Here is an 18,566-nt window from a genome sequence, read left to right as displayed (position 1 = left end):
CATCAAGCAACTCATTAGAAGACTACAAACCATCCACAACTTGGCAGTCAGACTCATTCTCAACCTCTCACACAAAACTCACACCACACCTCAGGCAGCTCTACTAGCTCTCAATACACAAATGCTTTCATTTCAAACTCCTCACACGAACATTAAAGGCATTACACACTTTAGGCCCCACCTAAGTGAACTGTTGCATTTCCTTCCACCAACCACCCAGACACATCTGCTTGCCGGACTCCTGCTTGCACACAATTCATACATACACAAAACCAGATCAGAAGGATAGGTGTTCTCTTAAAGCATTGAATGACATCCCACTCCACATCACAGCCTCTGCCTCTCTTATTGAAATTCACATGAAGATGAATAACCTGGCTTTTCAATTAATTAACTTACCATAAGCAGGGCTAGGCACACACACCAGCTCAGCCCTAGGAAATCCTCATCGTGATAATTTGTTTTTCAGATAAATATAACATAAGACTCTTGTTGGCCTATTAGGCATGCATAATAGTAAAAAAAGATTATTTTTGTGACAAGTCTTGCCCATCAGTATAATCCATGCTCTGGCATATTTCATCAAGCCCAGGTTACCCTTTAACAGGGAGCAAGGATCTCCAGTTAGTATTCCCTGGAAGGAACAAAACACATTTGGTATTCTCTCACTGAGCAAGGATAGCCTTGGAAAATATATAGTATCTGACCACATATTGAGAACTGGTCACTGACTCGGATAAGCAAAGGATAATGCAATGGTTTGTCATTCAGATTTGGATAACTCAGCAAATAAGGGAAACACATACGATTACCTTACTACCTTTGGCAAGTGCAAAGCCACCTCCTAGCAGGAGCACGACACCCCATGGTAGCTTTTCATTTACTGTCTTCCAGCTCAGTAGCGCAGAGGGAACTTGAATCTTCTTTTTATCATCTAGAGAAATAGCCGTTCAATGGAAAAAGGTAGTGTTCGTTAAGAATAGAACCATGGTGGAAAATGCTTCAAAATGTTGTAAGATTGCACATTTAAACAACTACAAAATACATTCTAGGGATTTTTTGGAATTCATTTATTATCATATTCTTCAAATTATAGGACGTCTTTAACCACACTTTGAACATTTCAGTATTATCAGTAAGGGTTTAGATAGGGCTGCAATAGAGAAACTGTACTTCTGCAGATTGTAGATGATGCACTCCATATGCCGTACACAGATAATACATTCTAGCATTTTTTTTTTGTTCAGCTACTTTCAATACAGTGAATCACTTCCCACTCATCGAAACTCCCAAAGATTTCATGGGCACTGAAGACTTGGTCCTCAATAGGTTCAAACCAACCGGGCTCAAGAGATCAAAACTCACAACGCCCTGTTCAGCTCCGTAATTCTCAGTGAATTGGTACATCAAGAGTCTATACTGGCCACCGCTCTATTTAGCCTTAATATTGAACCTCTGGTTGTGCTACTCAAAAGCTTTGGAATTTCCTTACCACCAATACGCTGATGATACTTAAGCACACCTCAAGATTTTCCCCTCTGGAGGAGAGTCCACTTCTACTCTTGACACTACAAAAGATGAAGGACTTGATGACCTATAGTGACCGGAAACTCAATCCCATCAAGATTGAAGTTCTTCTCATCTCACCCTCCTACTTGAATTTATCAGTACCATCCGGTCATGATGTGGTGTGCTGGATTGAGAATACACAATCATAAACAACTCCAAATCTTTTGGATTTAACTGTGATAGAAAGAATTATTGCAAACTCTAACAATGATATGACTGAGAATGGACTCTTTCAGTTTAAACCTAGGGGATTTGCCAGACCTCAAGCTCTCACTGACTGATTATAGAGATCCTCGCCTGGCTGGCCTCTCAAAAATGAATCTCGCCCCTCTGAAATCAGTCCTACATCCAGTTGCTTGCTTTCTCTCAGGAACAACAAGATGTGACCATTTTTCTCCTGCCTTGTTTGCTTCCCACAGAAGTTAGATCTCGCTATAAGACTGCCTGCATTACACACAAGACCCTGAACACTGACTCCGTGTTAGACATGTTAACCATAGGGGGGTCTTCCCCCAACATTTTGCATGCATATCTCCACTTTCTGCTGTATCATTTTGTTGGCCACAGAACTCTGAGCACTCTACCACTGCTAACCAGTGCTAAAGTGCATGTGCTTCTCCCCTAAACATGGTGACATTGGCGTACACCTGATTGGCATATTTATTTTATTTATAAGTCTCTTATAAAGTGGTATACCATATACCCAGGGCCTGTAATCTAAATTCTACTAGTGGGCCTCCAGCACTGGTTGTGCCACCTACACAGTAGCCTTTCAAACCTATCTCAGACATGCTGTTGCAGGGCCTGTGTGTGCATTTTACTGCCACTTGGAATTGGCATTTAATGCCACTTCGACTTGGCAGTAAAATCCACTTGCCAAGCCTTAACTCCCCTTTTATTACACATTGGTCCCCCATAAGGTAGGCCATGGGTAGCCCTAAGGGGAGGGTGTGGTGTAAGTAAAAGATAGGACATATACTTATTAATTTGACATGTCCTGATAGTGACAAACAGCTAAATTAATGTGTCACTATTGTGAGCCCAATCTTCTCACAGGGTAGCATTGGGAATTCCTTAAAACACTTTTAAGCTGTAATTCCTGATTATAAAGGAGTGGCTAAATCATGTTTCATATCTTTGGAATGGTAATTTTAAATCCTCTTTAGAGGTAAAATTGAATTTGACATTAATATTTTAGACATGCCACTTTTGTTTTATTGGTGGTGAAATCATTTAATTGAATTCACAAATGCCAATAAAAACAAAGATGAATACAAGCAGCAAAAGTATAGGAGAGTAATTCAATTGTCAAATGCGGGGCAATAGAAAGGGAGAGGTTGGAAAGAAACCAGTTTAACAGGCAAGCAAAAAAAAAAAAAGCTGAAGGGGAGGGGAACAGGCGGGAGATTACACAGGAGGGGGTAAGAGATAAAAGGGAAGGGGGCTGGAAAGATGAAGGTAGGGAGGGCGACAAAATGGGTCAGTTTTTCCATAGCTAGGGGATCCAAATAAGGAGGAACTCATCAGCCCTATCCATCATGTTATAGATCACCTTCATGTAGGAGGGAGTCCTGAACATGGCTGCAAGCCCTTCCCTGTGGGTTGGGACCTATGGAGAGCACCAATGACACAATATACCAATTTTGGCCATTGTGAGAGCGGTAGTGAGGAGGCACAAGCATAATGTGTTAGCAGAGGGAAGTCTGTCAGGTCCTGCAGGAGGAGCAGCTGGCTCGATAGTGAATCGGGCATATCCAGGGTCTCCGCCAACATAGACTCAACTGTGGACCAGAAAGGACAAACTGCGGGGCTCTCGAAGAGAAGGTGAACCATGTCACAGGATGCATGACTACACCTCCAACAGGAAGGAGGAGTGGGGCAGCAGGCCAGCAGCACAGAGCAATGCCGGCTTCCAATGCCAGCCCTGCCGAATCTTCAAAAGACTGTACTACATCCGGGCCTCTCTGGTCCTTCCTCCCAGGGACTCCAGTATCTCCACCCAGGCCTCATCCTCATATTCCACCTGAAGATAGGTCTGCCAGACCTCTCTGGGGTGCTCTACGTGCAACTGTGAGTATAGATGGCGGATCAAAAGGTTGTACAGCCTGGACATTCAAGGTACGTGAGCACTGGGGATGGCGGGACAGAAGAGTGTTGCAAGTCTAGTCTGCTCGCTAGACAGTGCCACCGCTGTATATAGCGCCAGTGCTGGGTTTGTGGCAGGCTGATTTCCTCCTGCAATGCCGCAAATTACTTGAGTTCACCATGAGAGAGAAGGTGCTATAAGGTATGTATGCCTGTGTCGCACCATGGAGTTCAACCAAGCATTTCCCTGCCAATGCAGATGCCATGGTTACTCCATATGGGTGCTTTGGCATGAAGATAGGCATTCACCAAGAAGAGCTTGTTCTGTACATTGCCTGGACAATTGGGTTCAGTGCTCCAGCGCCGCCGGGTATAGGTAGATAGAGGTGAGCAGCCCTGGTGAATCATGGTCGAGCCGGTTTTCTATTTTCACCCATTACGTGGGATCCTGAACCCAGGTATGCATGAATGCCAAATGCTCCAGGTGGAGAGCCATACAATAGTGCTCCACAGATTGGAGGCCAAGGTCCCCCACGGACCTGTGGGCAACAGGTTTTGATGGCTAATCAGGCCTCACAGCCCCCCAGATGGAGGCCTATATTGTCCACTTGTCAGAGTTTCAAGAGATTCATTAGCAGGGAGACCATGCACAGTAGGTAGGTGAATCAGAAGAGGTTCACTATTTTCACCTCTTGTACACGGCCCCTGTAGGGCAGGTTCAGGTGTGACCACTTATCATGAGCAGGTCGATGTTGACTTTTATCAGGTGTTCCAGGGCCCTATTGATATAGACGCCCAGTTATTTTAGGCAGGAATCCTTCCATTGAAAAGGGAATCCAGTGACAGTAGCACAGGTAGAAGGGGAATAAGACACATTACAACGCAAACATTTTCAACACAAGCCTTTACACCACGGTTTTTACATCGCAACATCAATTACAACGCATGATTTTTCAACACATGCCATCACAACGCATTTTTAGAAACTACATTTACAACGCTTTCCATTACAATGCATACTATTACACCGCATACCATTACAACGCATAATACTTTTAGGGAATCAGTAGGGTAAGTGTTTAATAGTGTAGGGGTAAAAATCACTATTCCCACTCCAGTGAGTGCAACAGTAGGGTAAGAGTTGGATAGTGTAGGGGTAGAAATTACTATTTCCACTGCAGTGAGTGCAACAGTAGGGTAAGTGTTGGAAACTGTAGGGATAAAAATTTCTATTCCCATTACTTACCTTATAATGCATTGTAATGACATGCGTTGTAGTGACACGCGTTGTAATGACATGCGTTGTAGTGGCATGCGTTGTAAAGGTAGTTGCGTGTAAATGTAGTGCATTGTAATGACTGTGTTGTAATGGTTGTTTCCCATGGGAGGGCCTCGCTCTTAGTCCAGTTGACTTTGTAAACCACCACTTACTTGTAGATATGCCCCTAAAGTTTCTTCGATGTTCTCTCTGACATGGTCAGGGCTCACCTGGGATCCCAACTTGAGACTTACCACTACATTCCATGCAGATGCACTAGGTGAACTCTTTGTATTGGGACAAAAAGGGTATTAGTTGTGGTGCCCACTGGCCTTGCAATTAAGGCAAAAAGCCTTCTCGGAATCATAGTTCTTATCCTGGTACCCACACTAAGACTGTGAATTGGCTCGGGCCCACCCTCCTGAACAGGTTTTTGGGGGCCTTGAGAAGTCTCTTGGTGTTTATTTTTCGACTGGCCACCCCAAACATGAGTTGCCTTGACCCAGTAGTCTACCTTCTTCCCCAACTCTTAAGGAGAAAGTGTACCTACGTCTACCAGGTACTGATGTAATTTGTCAGAACACAGTAACTCAACAGATGCTCTTTCATAATGAGAATATAAAGCCCATCATATTCTTGCACATAGTTACTTTCAACCATCCACCCAGTGTTTTCACTGAAAAGTCTACAAAATGGACGCAGGTTTGACTTGGCACCTGATCCTGTATTCCTCTGTGATCCAGAGCCAAAAGCCCTCAATTAGAGTATCCTTCATGAGGTAATAGGACTCAGCATCTGTCTAATTCGGTGTCAGGAGCCTATACCTACACTTTCCTCATAACAGATCCCAGAGAAGATAGCCCCAATATTTTTGGCTTGGGTGGCTCATTTTACAAGTCCTCTCGAAGAATGTAAACCATTTGGTGATATCATCACCCTCTGTGTATTTTCGGGACAATCCGTTTGGGAACCTTAGGGTTAAAAGCTTAATCTTTCTCCCTATTTATTATTTTGCTGCCACCAGAGTTGGGTCTTTGACCCATCTCTGCTCTTACCTTTTCTATAGCTAAGAGTTTGGCCTCTAAGGCTATCCTCTGGGCAAGTTTTTGAAGATCAGCATCTTCACTCTCCAAGTCTTCTGGTGCACTAATGGTAGTATCACCAGTGGTGTTTTATCCATAGGGCCACTGTTGGAATCTTCATCCACTTCAGAATCATGTTCCCCTCCTTCATTATGGGCTCCTTCCTCACCCAGGTATCTAGCATTTTCTGCCAGCAGTTTTTGCAAGTCTGTCTTATTGGGTCTAGATCCCATTGGAAGGTTCCATGCTTGGCAGAGGGACATAAGTCTGTACAAAATAGGTTTCCTGTATGGTCCCAGGTTGAGCGCTTGGGAAGGAATTGCCTCAGACAGAAAAACTTTCTAAAGGCCTAACTGACTTAAATACTTGTTATGTTCTAAACCGTTTCACCACAGGACTTATCACAAGGCCCTAACATCTAGGTTTTAAACTATTTAGGGAAAAAAGTCAAAATTGGAAAACATTTTTTTTATCTAAACACCATTTTGATTTCCTTAATGTAATCACTCATTAACCAAGTTGTACAGCTGATGTCAAGTCCCACCACTGCCACTAATGTAGGAAGCCACCTCTTTATGTAGTATACCAAAAAAAGAAATACTGTGCAAAGAGTCTGGGAATTCCCTCATGAGTGAACAGGGGCTTTCTCTAGCAATCTCAAGGTGATTTTCTAGGGGGTAGTGTGGTTGAGCAACTTTAAGCTCATAATAGAGGAGAGTTAGACACACACAATAGTCAATATTTGATGCACTCGACTCAATAAGGAGATCCACACCAATTTATAAAACTAACAAGTATCTTCATATATGTTTCGGCACCAGAATCAATAAGATCAGAAAAGTACATTTTTCAAGAGAAATACGTTTGCGTTTAAACAGTCAACACTTTTCAGAGGCTTTAATGTTATTCTATGGAAGAAAAACAAATACGGCATGAGAGTTCTTTGCAGCAATGTACGAAACCAAACTCTGCGAAATAAGGTGGGTATGGGGGAAAGGTCCAAGGCAGCACCAGCAGATAACCTCCGCGGCATGAGGGTGGCTTGGTGCAGTGGTGCCAAAGTCGGTGGGGATCGGTCTTTGTGAATAGATGCTGCAGTGTCAGACTAGGGGATCAGTCAGGCTGACTTAACAGGAGGGCTTAGACCTCACAAGGCGGGGGGCACCTTTGGTCCTCTTCTCCAGGGGTCATGGATGCAGAAGAGTATTTAGGCATCTGGTTTTCGCCATCGGGAGCGTTAGTGGTAGATGGGGCCTGTGAACAGATGTGAAAGGTGGCATCAGGATGTCCACTGCAGAGTAACCCCAGGTAGGCTTCGAGTCTCGAGGGTCAGGGAAACACGTTGGACCCGTTTGTCCACTTTAGTTCGAGCTAGGCAGCCCGGGAGCAGAGGTGCTTCCGGGTGTCAGGTTATTGCAGTTTTGGAGTCTTGCAGCTCATCCTTTGCTAACTGCAAGATACAAGGGAACAGCTCCGTTGTTCCATGGGAGTTCCTGATTTTTTGGAGAAGTGATGGTAGTCCTTCCAGGCTTTAAAGGATCAGCAGTTTACAGGGTGAGACGACTTTAGCGCAATTGTCGGATATAGGCGAACAGTCCAGCAGGGCTGGTGCCATGTCAGTGGCTTCTTCTGCAGTTCTTGCTTTTGTATCTCTTCAGCCCTTCTTCTTTTAGTTAGCATTATCTTATTCTCTGGTGCCAGGGGCTCCCTTAAATACCAAACAGAATGAGCTATCAACTCTCAGAGTCCCTACGCCTCCTATATAACCACATCCTAGGGGAGGTGGTCATAATTTCAGAGGCGTAGTTAGAGCTTCAGGCACTCGGGCGTATCCCTCAGATTGGCGCCCATGATAGGTACTTGGGGGAGGGGGGGTTTCTGGGGAAAAAAGACGGCGAGCAACGGGGGTGGATTGGTAGAGTTTCAGACACTCCAGGGTGCTATTTAGTCTTTTCTTTCGATTCAGTCCAGGAATTCCAGCTAACTGGGAGATTCCTTACAGTTTTCCTGCAAGAACAATCTAATCTTGGAAGGGTCCTCCTATTCGTTGGCCATTCCATAGGATCGAGGGTGGTGTCCAGTTCAGACAAGAAAGTGCCACAGGCCCTTTTAAAGAGGTAGGTTTTTAAAGTGTTTACTGAACTGAAAGAAGATGAACTCATAAACAAAGTCTCGCTAATTTCACAGGAGGAGGACCATAACTATCAGAGCTTTAATCAATGCTTCCGATACCTGGAGTTATTTTAGTAGGTGCGGGCAGCATTTCTGGATAACAGATTTCTCATGGGTAGTGTGTGGCCATTTCTTATAAGTAGCAGTGCCTCTACAATGAAAGGTTGCATGTATGGGACACAAAACCTGGAACTGGTTGTTTTACTGCTTCAGAATATAAAGGCGAGGCATCAGTGCCCGGGTGACGTGTTTTAAATAAAAAATGTATTTAGGAATAATCTACATGCCAAGTTCTGGATCATTAGGTACAAAAGGGGGTGGTGATGGACGGAGCATCTGAACCAATCAAACACTCACACCCAGTCAAAAGATCTGGGTTTGATCCATCACCGTTCTTTAGCCCACTCTGCCACCCCAGTTCAGACATGGCTATATGCAAATCAGTCTGACCCTGTGCCTCATGGGAACAGTCCAGCCCGAACTGCCAAGCCATGCCTTCCCAGGACCGGAAACAAGCTTCGGAGGACCGGTTTCTGGCATTACAGCCGTCTTCAGCCCGGCTTGCTTGAATCCAGTGGCAAAGCGAGCAAGGGACTCACGTCTGAGCACACCCTGCCACACTTATGGCGGCCAAAGTGGTACAAAAGGGGGTGGTGATGGACGGAGCATCTGAACCAATCAAACACTCACACCCGGTCAAAAGATCTGCATATAGCCATGTCTGAAATGGGGTGGCTGAGTGGGCTAAAGAATGGTGATGGATTAAACCCAGATCAGTTGACTGGGGGTGAGTGTTTGATTTGCTCAAACGCTCCGTCCATCATCCCCTTTTGTATCGCTTTGTTCGCCCTAAGTGTGGCAGGGTATGCTCAGACATGAGTCCCTTGCTCACTTGGCCACTGGATTCAAGATAGCCTGGCGGATGAGGATTATGAATCCGAAACCGGTCCCAGGATGCTTGTTTCCGGTCCATGGAAGACATGGCTTGGCAGTTTGGGCTGGACTGTTCCCATGAGGCACAGGGTCAGACTGATTTGCATATAGCCATGTCTGAAATGGGGTGGCTGAGTGGGCTAAAGAATGGTGATGGATTAAACCCAGATCAGTTGACTGGGGGTGAGTATTTGATTTGCTCAAATGCTCCGTCCATCATCCCCTTTTGTATCGCTAAGTTCTGGATCATTAGCAGTTCCACATTTGTGCTTCTTCTAGGTCCTTAACTGCATATAACCTATTTGATATTACGGATAAAAATGCCAGCATTGTTGAAATAAGAACCCATAGGCATTCTGCAAGCAGCTAGCCTTCTTGCCTTTCATTTGCTGCACAAGACACATGGTGAACAGGAGGATTCGTGCAGACTCAAAACTGGGGGAACCGAAAAGCACGGTAACAGTTACTGCACCTTGGCAACACAACTAACTCTGAAAAGCACAGCAACTGTTTAAAGTGTGTAAACTATTTACCTGAAGATAGCACTGTGCGATTATTTCGTGTACATAAAGATCATAAGTAGAAAAAACTTCTCTGAAGCACCAGTACCTACTGCATGACATGTTTCATACATTTAAAAAATTGCAATTTCTGGCAACTGTCCTTCAAAGCACTGGAAACACATCTATTACCTAACCTGCGCGAGACAAGTCATCTCCACTTGGAGCATCTGTCACTTGGCCGGTGACAATGGCAATGGTGAGGTGACAGAGCCTAGAGCGGCGAGACATCTTGTACAAGTAACGTCAGGCCTGACTAGCAGGCATTAAATTACCAAACAAGCACACCACTGAGCTTGTTGCTTTTCAGTAGCAGGCTTGTGGCCTCTTGAAGTGGCCATGAGCCTGCTATTGAAAATCAACAAATCAATTAGATGTCGGCCTGTCAGGAGACTAATAAATAAGTCTTTCACACTCCTATACTCGCACTACCTAAATCTGAGGGTCCAGAAAAGCTCTGCCTAGTATTGTGAGTATTCTTACTCGCACACAAAACACATCCTCCTATAATAAAACACCAATGCACACAAGCAGAGCAGGCCCTACCATAAATCAAGCTGCCTCCGTCAGCACTCCTAAGCGACATGTGGCACACGCAAACACCACCCGTTCTTTGTTGGGTTGGGAGAGGGAGGGGTTCCAGCAGGAGAAAACTGATGTAAATTAGGCAAAATAGCACTTACTTTTGATTGTGGCACCAACAGTATTCACTTGAATGCTTTACATATCCCCGGTCCACGAGTAAGTCAGAAGACTCACGGCCCTGAAGCAGAAACAGGGGTGGAATCTTGTACATGACCAAGATCACAGTGGTAACGGGCCGGTGGCTGCCAATGGGCCCATGATACGTGTAGCATCTTTTGCTAGACCGGAGGCTGTAAATAACAATATTTCACAAGCCTGGACTTGCAGAACCACAGACAGGAGACATACTGTTAGCTCGAGCACATTACCTTGTCTCACGTTTGCAATATCATTTACCTCGACAATTTCCACGTCTTCATCTTTGTTTGCCATTACAGTCGGCAACATTACCTCATATAAAGGTTAATTGAATGTAGTTTTATTTAATTGATATTATATTTGGTTATGGTTAGTATTAAGGTCTTCCCAAGGAATAGGGTTAGGCTAATGGCTACTTATTTTTTTTTTAAATGTCATTGGTTTTAATTTAAGCAGTATAAACAACGAAGAAGGTGGAACAGTATACTCATCAGTAGACATGCCAGTGGAACTCAACACTCAACCAGACACCGAATTGACTAACCCTCAAGGCATCCAGACACAGCCCAGTAGGACAAAAATAGAAAAATCCCTGGACAAGGTCACAACACTCAGCGGGCAAAGTACAGACAGAGCATTAGATGCCTTCACTACTCAAGAACAACACCTCCCACAGGATTGGGGAGACCAACAAATAGCTACGCCGTGGCAAAAACCGCAGAGTGTGCGGGACGCAAGGACACCAACAACACTACAAAACAGCATCCCTTCACCGACGCTGAAGAGTGTGCAGGACGGCCCCCAAACGGCCCGAGACGAGCAGAGTGACACGGGCCGCCCTAACACACCAAAAAATCGAAAATGGGAGATTCCACACATTACAGACGGTTACATGTCCTTCCTTGCAACACAGGAGTGGCAAGATCTAGTGGCGGCATACAATCTAAAACCAACTACAACCCCAAGTACCAGGAGACCAGAGAGCGAGAGCAAAAGCTCGTTCATCACCTTCTGGGCAAATCTACTAAACACAACACAACTATCAGCAGCAGCCCTACAATATCAATCAGAGAAACTAGACATGCAGCTAACAGTACTACAAACACTAGCTGAATTCACCTCAAGGAATGAGAAGAAACTAGGCGACTTAAACGGCTTAATAAAAAGGGGTCAGGAAGCAGCAGAACTCTCTGCTATAACTAGAATAGAATGTGACTGTTCCCCAATAATCAACAAACTATCGACACTACCAACCATGCTAGAGAACCTTCTGGTCAGTCTGAAGCCAACCGCATCTGCAGACTTGATAGATACAGCCAAGGAGGGAACCATCGCAAGGGTCGCCCAACCCCAGGGACGCCAAAAAAAGCAGAAAACGGCTTGTTTCAAAACGAGAAGTCCTGTTCCCCTATTGTTAGTCAATCGCCAAAAGACGCACTCCCAGATCTCTCACTCCCTGAAATAGCCATCATAGAGGTGCCCACAAACTCACGAACCCGCCGGAAACAAAAAAGGAAGGGCAGAAACAGGAAAATAACAGCCACTCCCCATGATCAGGAGGGGCCGACAGTGGATCCCCAAGGCCAAGTGGTACAAGAAGTGACGGCAGGACTTTTAAATCAGGCTGAGCAGTCCCTGCCCCTGGGCAAAAAAACGTCAACTACAGCGACCCCCATCAAATTTAAAATCCCGAGAGCAACGGACCTATTAGAGACCGCAATAGAATACCCTGGGCATGAGGACGTCACAAAAGCAAAACGCTCACACCAACAGGAAAAACTCAAAATAGAGTCTGACTCACGTAGCATAACAAGGAGCTTCTCCGACAACTGGCCAAGGGCCACGCCACAAAATATGAAACAGTCGGCCCTGGTGCAGGTCTCAGAACAAACCCAAACAAGGGCAACTTTAGCCAAAACCGACAGCACCAATGACCAACCCCCCACAGGGGCAAACCATCTTGAACAAACCACAGCCGGAGCATCGAGAGACTTTTCAACAAATAAGACAGACACACTAATATTCACCCCAGAGTACAAATCTAGGGGCAGAATGGACATCCTGAACAGAGGAAACATAATTAAACTAATTACATCTATCAAGGATCTGGAAGGCATCACCACAACCGACTTACTTGAAATTGAATTCCTACCTGTACTTGACCAGTCAAAACCAGAAATGACAAAGACAACATGGGCGTCAACTGACCTGGTTGACCGGATTTTAGGAGAACTTAACAAATTCTCTCAATGGGGAATAAGGCTGGAACCAGGTAGATGGCCAGCCTACCCAACACCATTCTTAAAGGAGAGTGAGAAAGAACACCTGCCCAAAGCCACATCTATTTTAAAAGGAGCCCTTGGCCAGTCACCAGGCGCCAAGGGAGGTCCTTATACACCAAAACGGTAATAACGAAATGCATAGCTCCTAACCTGGACATAATACAGCAAATAATTACAAACAGAGCCGGGCAATGACAAGGATCCCTTGCGCAGCCCTCAACATAAACAACATTGAACAACTTCAGAGTATGTATTTGGAATATTAATGGCTTGGCTGACAAACTGGATGATCAAGAAACACTAAAATATTTAAGATCATTTGACTTGATATTACTTCAAGAAACCTGGAAAGAAGCTGAGATAGCCCTCAAAGGCTATATGACGCAGTTTGTCCCAGCCACCAGGACATCATCTTTTGGCCATAGCTCAGGTGGATTAATGATCTTTGCCTCAATCCCCACAGTAGGAACAATGAGGGAAATAAAGATTAAAACTACTGCTCCTAACGTCATACAGGTGACTGAGATAACGATTAACACCAGAAAGCCGGACCACCGCCTGGTAATAGTTAACTCTTACATACATCCGAAGCACAGAGGGAAATGCGCAAGAGAGCTGGTCAAAGAGACAGCAAGAATTATGGATGAGGGGGAAGCTGATAATTTAATCTTGGCAGGAGACTTTAACCTCTTTCTTTTTGGAACCGCAACAGACGATGACTTGGTACACGATCTTAACAGGGCCTGGGGAATACCAACTCAGGCTCAACCATCTTCATCTAAACAAACCACTTGCTCTAACCAACTGTTAAAAGGGCTAGAGCAATTAAATCTAAGGGCGCTAAACGGCCGGTACAAAGAAGACACCCCTCCACCATCAACCTACCACTTGGCAGCAACTTCCTCCTATCTAGACTACGCATTTGCAACACTCCCTCTATTTGACAATATTAATTCATTTAAGCTGGGTGTTAGTGACTAAAGTGACCATCTGCCACAAGAAATCGTTCTAAGGACAACCAGAGAAAACCCAACAGAAGTTAGGGCATGCGCCAAATCTGAATATACATCAGACTTCAAACGCATAAGATATAAACAACATAACATCGAAGAACTGTCTTCAAACGCAAAGGAGTTATTCATCAGTGCAATTTGGCTAAAAACCCAATAGAGGCCTGGGAGTGGTATACAAAGACTCTGGGGACCAAATACGCTACAAAACTAAGGCCTGTCAAAGGCAAAACTCCCAAGCCTGTATCGAGCAAGACAAACACGCTGGAGATAAAAAGAATTAAACGGAATATGAAGCAAATTCTGAACGAACTCCGCACACAGCCTGGAAAAGGGCCTTTACAAGACGCTCTTCGCGGCCTAAAAACAAGCCTAAGAAAGGCAACTTGGGAAATCAAAAGACAGGCGAACGATGAGCTCTGGGCAAAAATAAATTAGGATTCGAAACAAAAAAATAGTGCTAAATTTTGGCAAACAATTCACAGCTTGCAGCGACCGGGTCATCAAGGAATAAACTCCTACATATCAGAGGCAGCTTGGGCCGACTTCCTGCACAATCATTACAATCAAACCGACGATGGTAACTCCACAACCTTGATAAAGCAAGAAACAGACAACAATCAGAAGGATAACGAAACAGGAAAGACTGGAAGCGGGTCCAGAAACCCCAAGGATAGCATAACGGGAAAATACGACAAAAAGAAAACAGATGACGTAAAGAACAACAGCACACTAATAAGTACCACAGAGAACAAAATCAATTTAACAGCGGATCGGATAAAAACTCAAATAAAAAAGGGGAAAATGGAAGGAGCTCCAGGCCCAATTGGAATACCACCGATAATATTTAAACACAACATCGAATTCTGGAGCAACACACTATTACCACTCTTTGCGGGCATACAAGAATTAGAAACCTGCCCCGAATCCTGGCAAAGATCAACAATAAGCCCAATTTACAAGCAAGGAGATAGGAGTGATCCTTGCAATTATCGGTTGATCGCTCTACTCGATATAGAAGCAAAGTATTATGCGGGCATCTTATTGGATGAATTGACAACTTGGGCAGCGTCAAAACACATAATCCCGGCAAATCAAACAGGGTTCTGCAGAGGACAAGGAACTACTACCATTGTCATGGCATTAACTCTGCTGACAGATGCGGCCAAACTAGGAAAGAACTCCCTGTTTTTATGTTTTATCGACTACAGCTCAGCCTTCGACCATGTGGACCGGGGCAAACTTTGGCGAAAGCTTGACATATGGGGGATACCGCAACCCCTCCTGAAGCAATTAATCTTACTCCACACTAACACCTGGGTTAAGATTAAGCTGGGAGACGGGACGCACCTCTCCAGGAGAATCAACACCTCTAAAGGACTAAAACAAGGGTGCGCCCTAGCCCCTACTTTGTTTAATCTTTTCCTGGCAGACCTACCAGGGGAACTGGACAACATCAAATCGCACGCCCCACGGTTGGGGGACACCACGCTGTCCAACCTCCTCTACGCTGACGACCTGGTTCTAATTAGTCGAACTCCAATTGACCTTCAGCAACTTCTAAACACTACCAGCATATTTTCACAGTGTAACGGGTTAAAAATCAACCAACAGAAAACAAAAACCATGGCTGTGAATTATAAGAAGGCCAGGATAAATTCCTGGTATCTGGACGGACACAAATTGGACCATGTAGCATGCTACAAATATCTGGGGTCCTGGTAGACAGCAGAGGCTCGTCTAAACCGCAATTAGAGACGCTGCATCGAAAAAGCACCATGAGCAGCTTTGCGATGATCCCCTTGAAGAAAATACTGCCAGATTACACGCTTCACCCGCTTCTACAAGTATTGAGAGCTCGCCTTCAACCGATGCTAAAATATGGGAGCGAATCAACTCTCGGAAAAGATGCTCTTACCCTCGATGGAGTGATCAGCAAAACCTTCAGAACCATCTTTCGGCTACCCAGTTATGTATCCCCTGCCCAAATCCGTCTGGAGTTTGGGATTCAAAAACAGACAGTGGAAAGAAGGGGCAGCTTCATAAAATGCTGGCATAAGATTAGAAACGCAGAGCAAGGCACCCTAAGCGCCCACCTTTGGACTGAGCTGCAGCAACGAGAATCTTCATACGCAAGGAAGTATCTGATGGAATCGTTAGAAGTACTCAAACTGTCTGACCTCTGGAACACCTCAGTAGATCACAAAAGCTTCAAAAAGCTAGTAACAAAGGTTACAAAAATAACATCACTATTAGAGGACAAGGAAACTCTAGAATAAAAGGGCACATGGATGGACAGTCCTAAACGACTATAAAACACTAAAGACTCTAGCGTATATGGATCATGGATTCAAACAGAAGACTAAAGAGAAATTTTTAAAGCTACGATTCAGTATACTACCAATTCTCCCCCACCTGGCCCCATGGAAAAGGAACCAGGAAGACAAAACTTGCCGTCCCTGCAGTGCAGGACCTGAAGATCTAATCCACATAATATGTATCTGTCCAATCTTAACGGACAAAAGGAGATCCTTATTACGCACAATATGGAACCAGAAGGGCATTAGAAAGAGCAGACAAGCAGTCAAAATATGTTTTAATCCGCAGGAGACCCAATTAAATTGCAGACTTACAAAATACTTTGACACAGTGACGGAGAGAATTAAAGAGACACAAAATGAGGAAACGGAGTAACATTCAGTCACTGCCGCCGAGCATAACTTCGGGACCGCAGCTCAAACAAACAATAGTAAAAATGTAAACTGTTAATATGAACTTCATAATTTTAACCCCTGATAATTAATTTTTACCTTTAACATGTATCTCTTTTAAAGTCATGCACTTCAAATTGTGAGTTTTAATTAACTGTGCAATAAAGTTATCTTATCTTATCTAATTTAATTAATATAATTAAATATTTAAATTGACTACAATTAGACCCAACATTAGCCTTATGGTAAGTGTTCATTTCTTTAATTTAATTGTGACAATTAGGTATGTAACATTGGTTAAGTTCAACATACTTAGCTCTAGATGTTACATTTTAGGATACTTACATGTACTTAATAAGAATATGATAGCATGCTTAATTTTGGTCAGGGTTAGAGTGAAGGTTAATGACCCGTGGATGTAAATATTATAATGAGGTCATAGAGTTTCGGTAATAATATTGTTATTGTTCCATATTGATTGAGAAGTGAGCAGCTTGTGAGGCATGAATGATGAGGCAGTGGCAGACGAGGTATTTTACTACGATCTACTAACATATTTAAGCTCCTCGTCGGGGATAGTAAGCGCTATAAAAAGAAAATACTCATGGCCCAGTCTGGGATCTTGAAGCGGTGGTGGTCGGAGCTCAAGCCATTGGCGAACCCTGTATGTTCTTTGTGAGCCACAAAATGGTTTATAGCAGACAGCAAAGTCTAGTATGCTCGGCCTGAAAATCAGGCTACATGAATATTATGGTATGCAATGTTATATCATGGGTTTTTCATCTCGCCCAATGTTTGCAAATTCCTTATCCACATGCCATTGTTGATTGTTTTGTTATGCAACGCTGTAGTCTACTGGTACTAGTTTTTCTTTGCTGATGATGTGTCTTGCCATTTTCCACCTACCTCGTCAGACCTGCTCGTGTTTCTGTTACAAAGTCCGTGTCTGAGTCTCCGCATCCCATTATGTCATTGCCCCTCTCTCCAAACCACAGGCCAAGTTTCCAAGTTTATTAAAATACTTTTTGCTCTCAGCCTTCCTGTACAAAAGCAATGGATTTTGTCAAAAATGGTGAAAGGCAATTTAGATGTATTATCCCTTGAGTTCTTTGTCTTTGATTGAATCTAAGTTTGAATTTTAGGATGTTAAGATTTGAGAAATGTTTAGAACCATAAATACTAAACTATGTTTCCCTTTACTTTTCCACCTAGATGGTGTGCGCTCAGTCAGTGGGTCTCATGTTTCTGTTAAACCTTGAGTACTGCTTGTGTGTTTTTAGTATGCTTTGATTTGGGAGGGAGGGGTGGGGGGGAGTGAGCAGACCAAGAGACCAAGTAGAGTGTGAAAAAGGCCGCTTTAATGAAACAGGTGCACATTTACACAACGAATCCTCGGCAAACGCCTAACAATCTAAAACCTTACCAATTGTTTGAATTGTTTTTCCAACCCCCAAAATACCCACCCCCGCCCCTCACCCTCAGTCAAACCCGCCCCCACCCGTACATACCCCATCACATATTAAAACCATATAACAGCCCCATTACAACATTATAACTTAAACAGGCCCCAAAACCATATCTCCAAACCCCACTTACAGCCAAAGCCCGACCAGATCCCCCAGCCTATGCCTCCAAACCCGAATTCCACCTGTACAACTTCCCCTGACAAAATCCACGTTCCAAAATCTCAACTCCCCTCGTGCCCAAAATTTGGCAAATCAAAATATTCCGCACCGCACCTGTTCCAAGCGACAATAAAAGAACAATAACAAATAACCCCCATGTCCACCTGTACCAAAAAGCTGCGCCAAACAAAAAGAAAAAAGGAAGGGGCAAAATAGCAAGCGTCAGAAAAACCCATGAGATGAAACCAAAGAAAAGGAAGAAAAAACCATGAGGGAGGGAGGGAGGGACAAAAAACTCGCTATGCAACACACCCGGCCACCAGGTCACCTAAGCCTAAAATGGTGGCCGGGAGGAGGAGCCCAAGCCCCTTATAGGCTGGGCTCCTCCACAACCAAAAATAGCCCAAAACTAGCCCAAACCCCTGGCCTGCTTCAAAATGGCCCCCACCCGACCCTCCCAAACAGCCCGGGGGGGGGGACCTCCCAGGGGTCGGCTGCCCCCCCCCAAGCCCCCCTTGGTGTGTTTGGTAACTGCTGAAACACTATTTCAAGCTTC

At 44.3% G+C, this 18,566-nt stretch overlaps 1 protein-coding gene across 1 annotated transcript in view; it reads right to left on the bottom strand.

The window, feature by feature from the left end:
- LOC144824555 (Na(+)/citrate cotransporter-like) overlaps nucleotides 1-18,566 on the bottom strand; it is a 740,241-nt gene that overhangs the window by 489,855 nt on the left and 231,820 nt on the right. Inside the window, exon 5 of the mRNA XM_078683616.1 lies at nucleotides 813-934. Within this exon, the coding sequence (XP_078539742.1) occupies nucleotides 813-934 (122 nt within the window). The remainder of the gene's footprint in view (nucleotides 1-812; nucleotides 935-18,566) is intronic.

This window comes from Lissotriton helveticus, chromosome 3_1 (assembly GCF_964261635.1).
Source record: "Lissotriton helveticus chromosome 3_1, aLisHel1.1, whole genome shotgun sequence".
NCBI classification, from domain to species: domain Eukaryota; kingdom Metazoa; phylum Chordata; class Amphibia; order Caudata; family Salamandridae; genus Lissotriton; species Lissotriton helveticus.
This window is presented reverse-complemented; position numbering and strand designations above follow the sequence as displayed.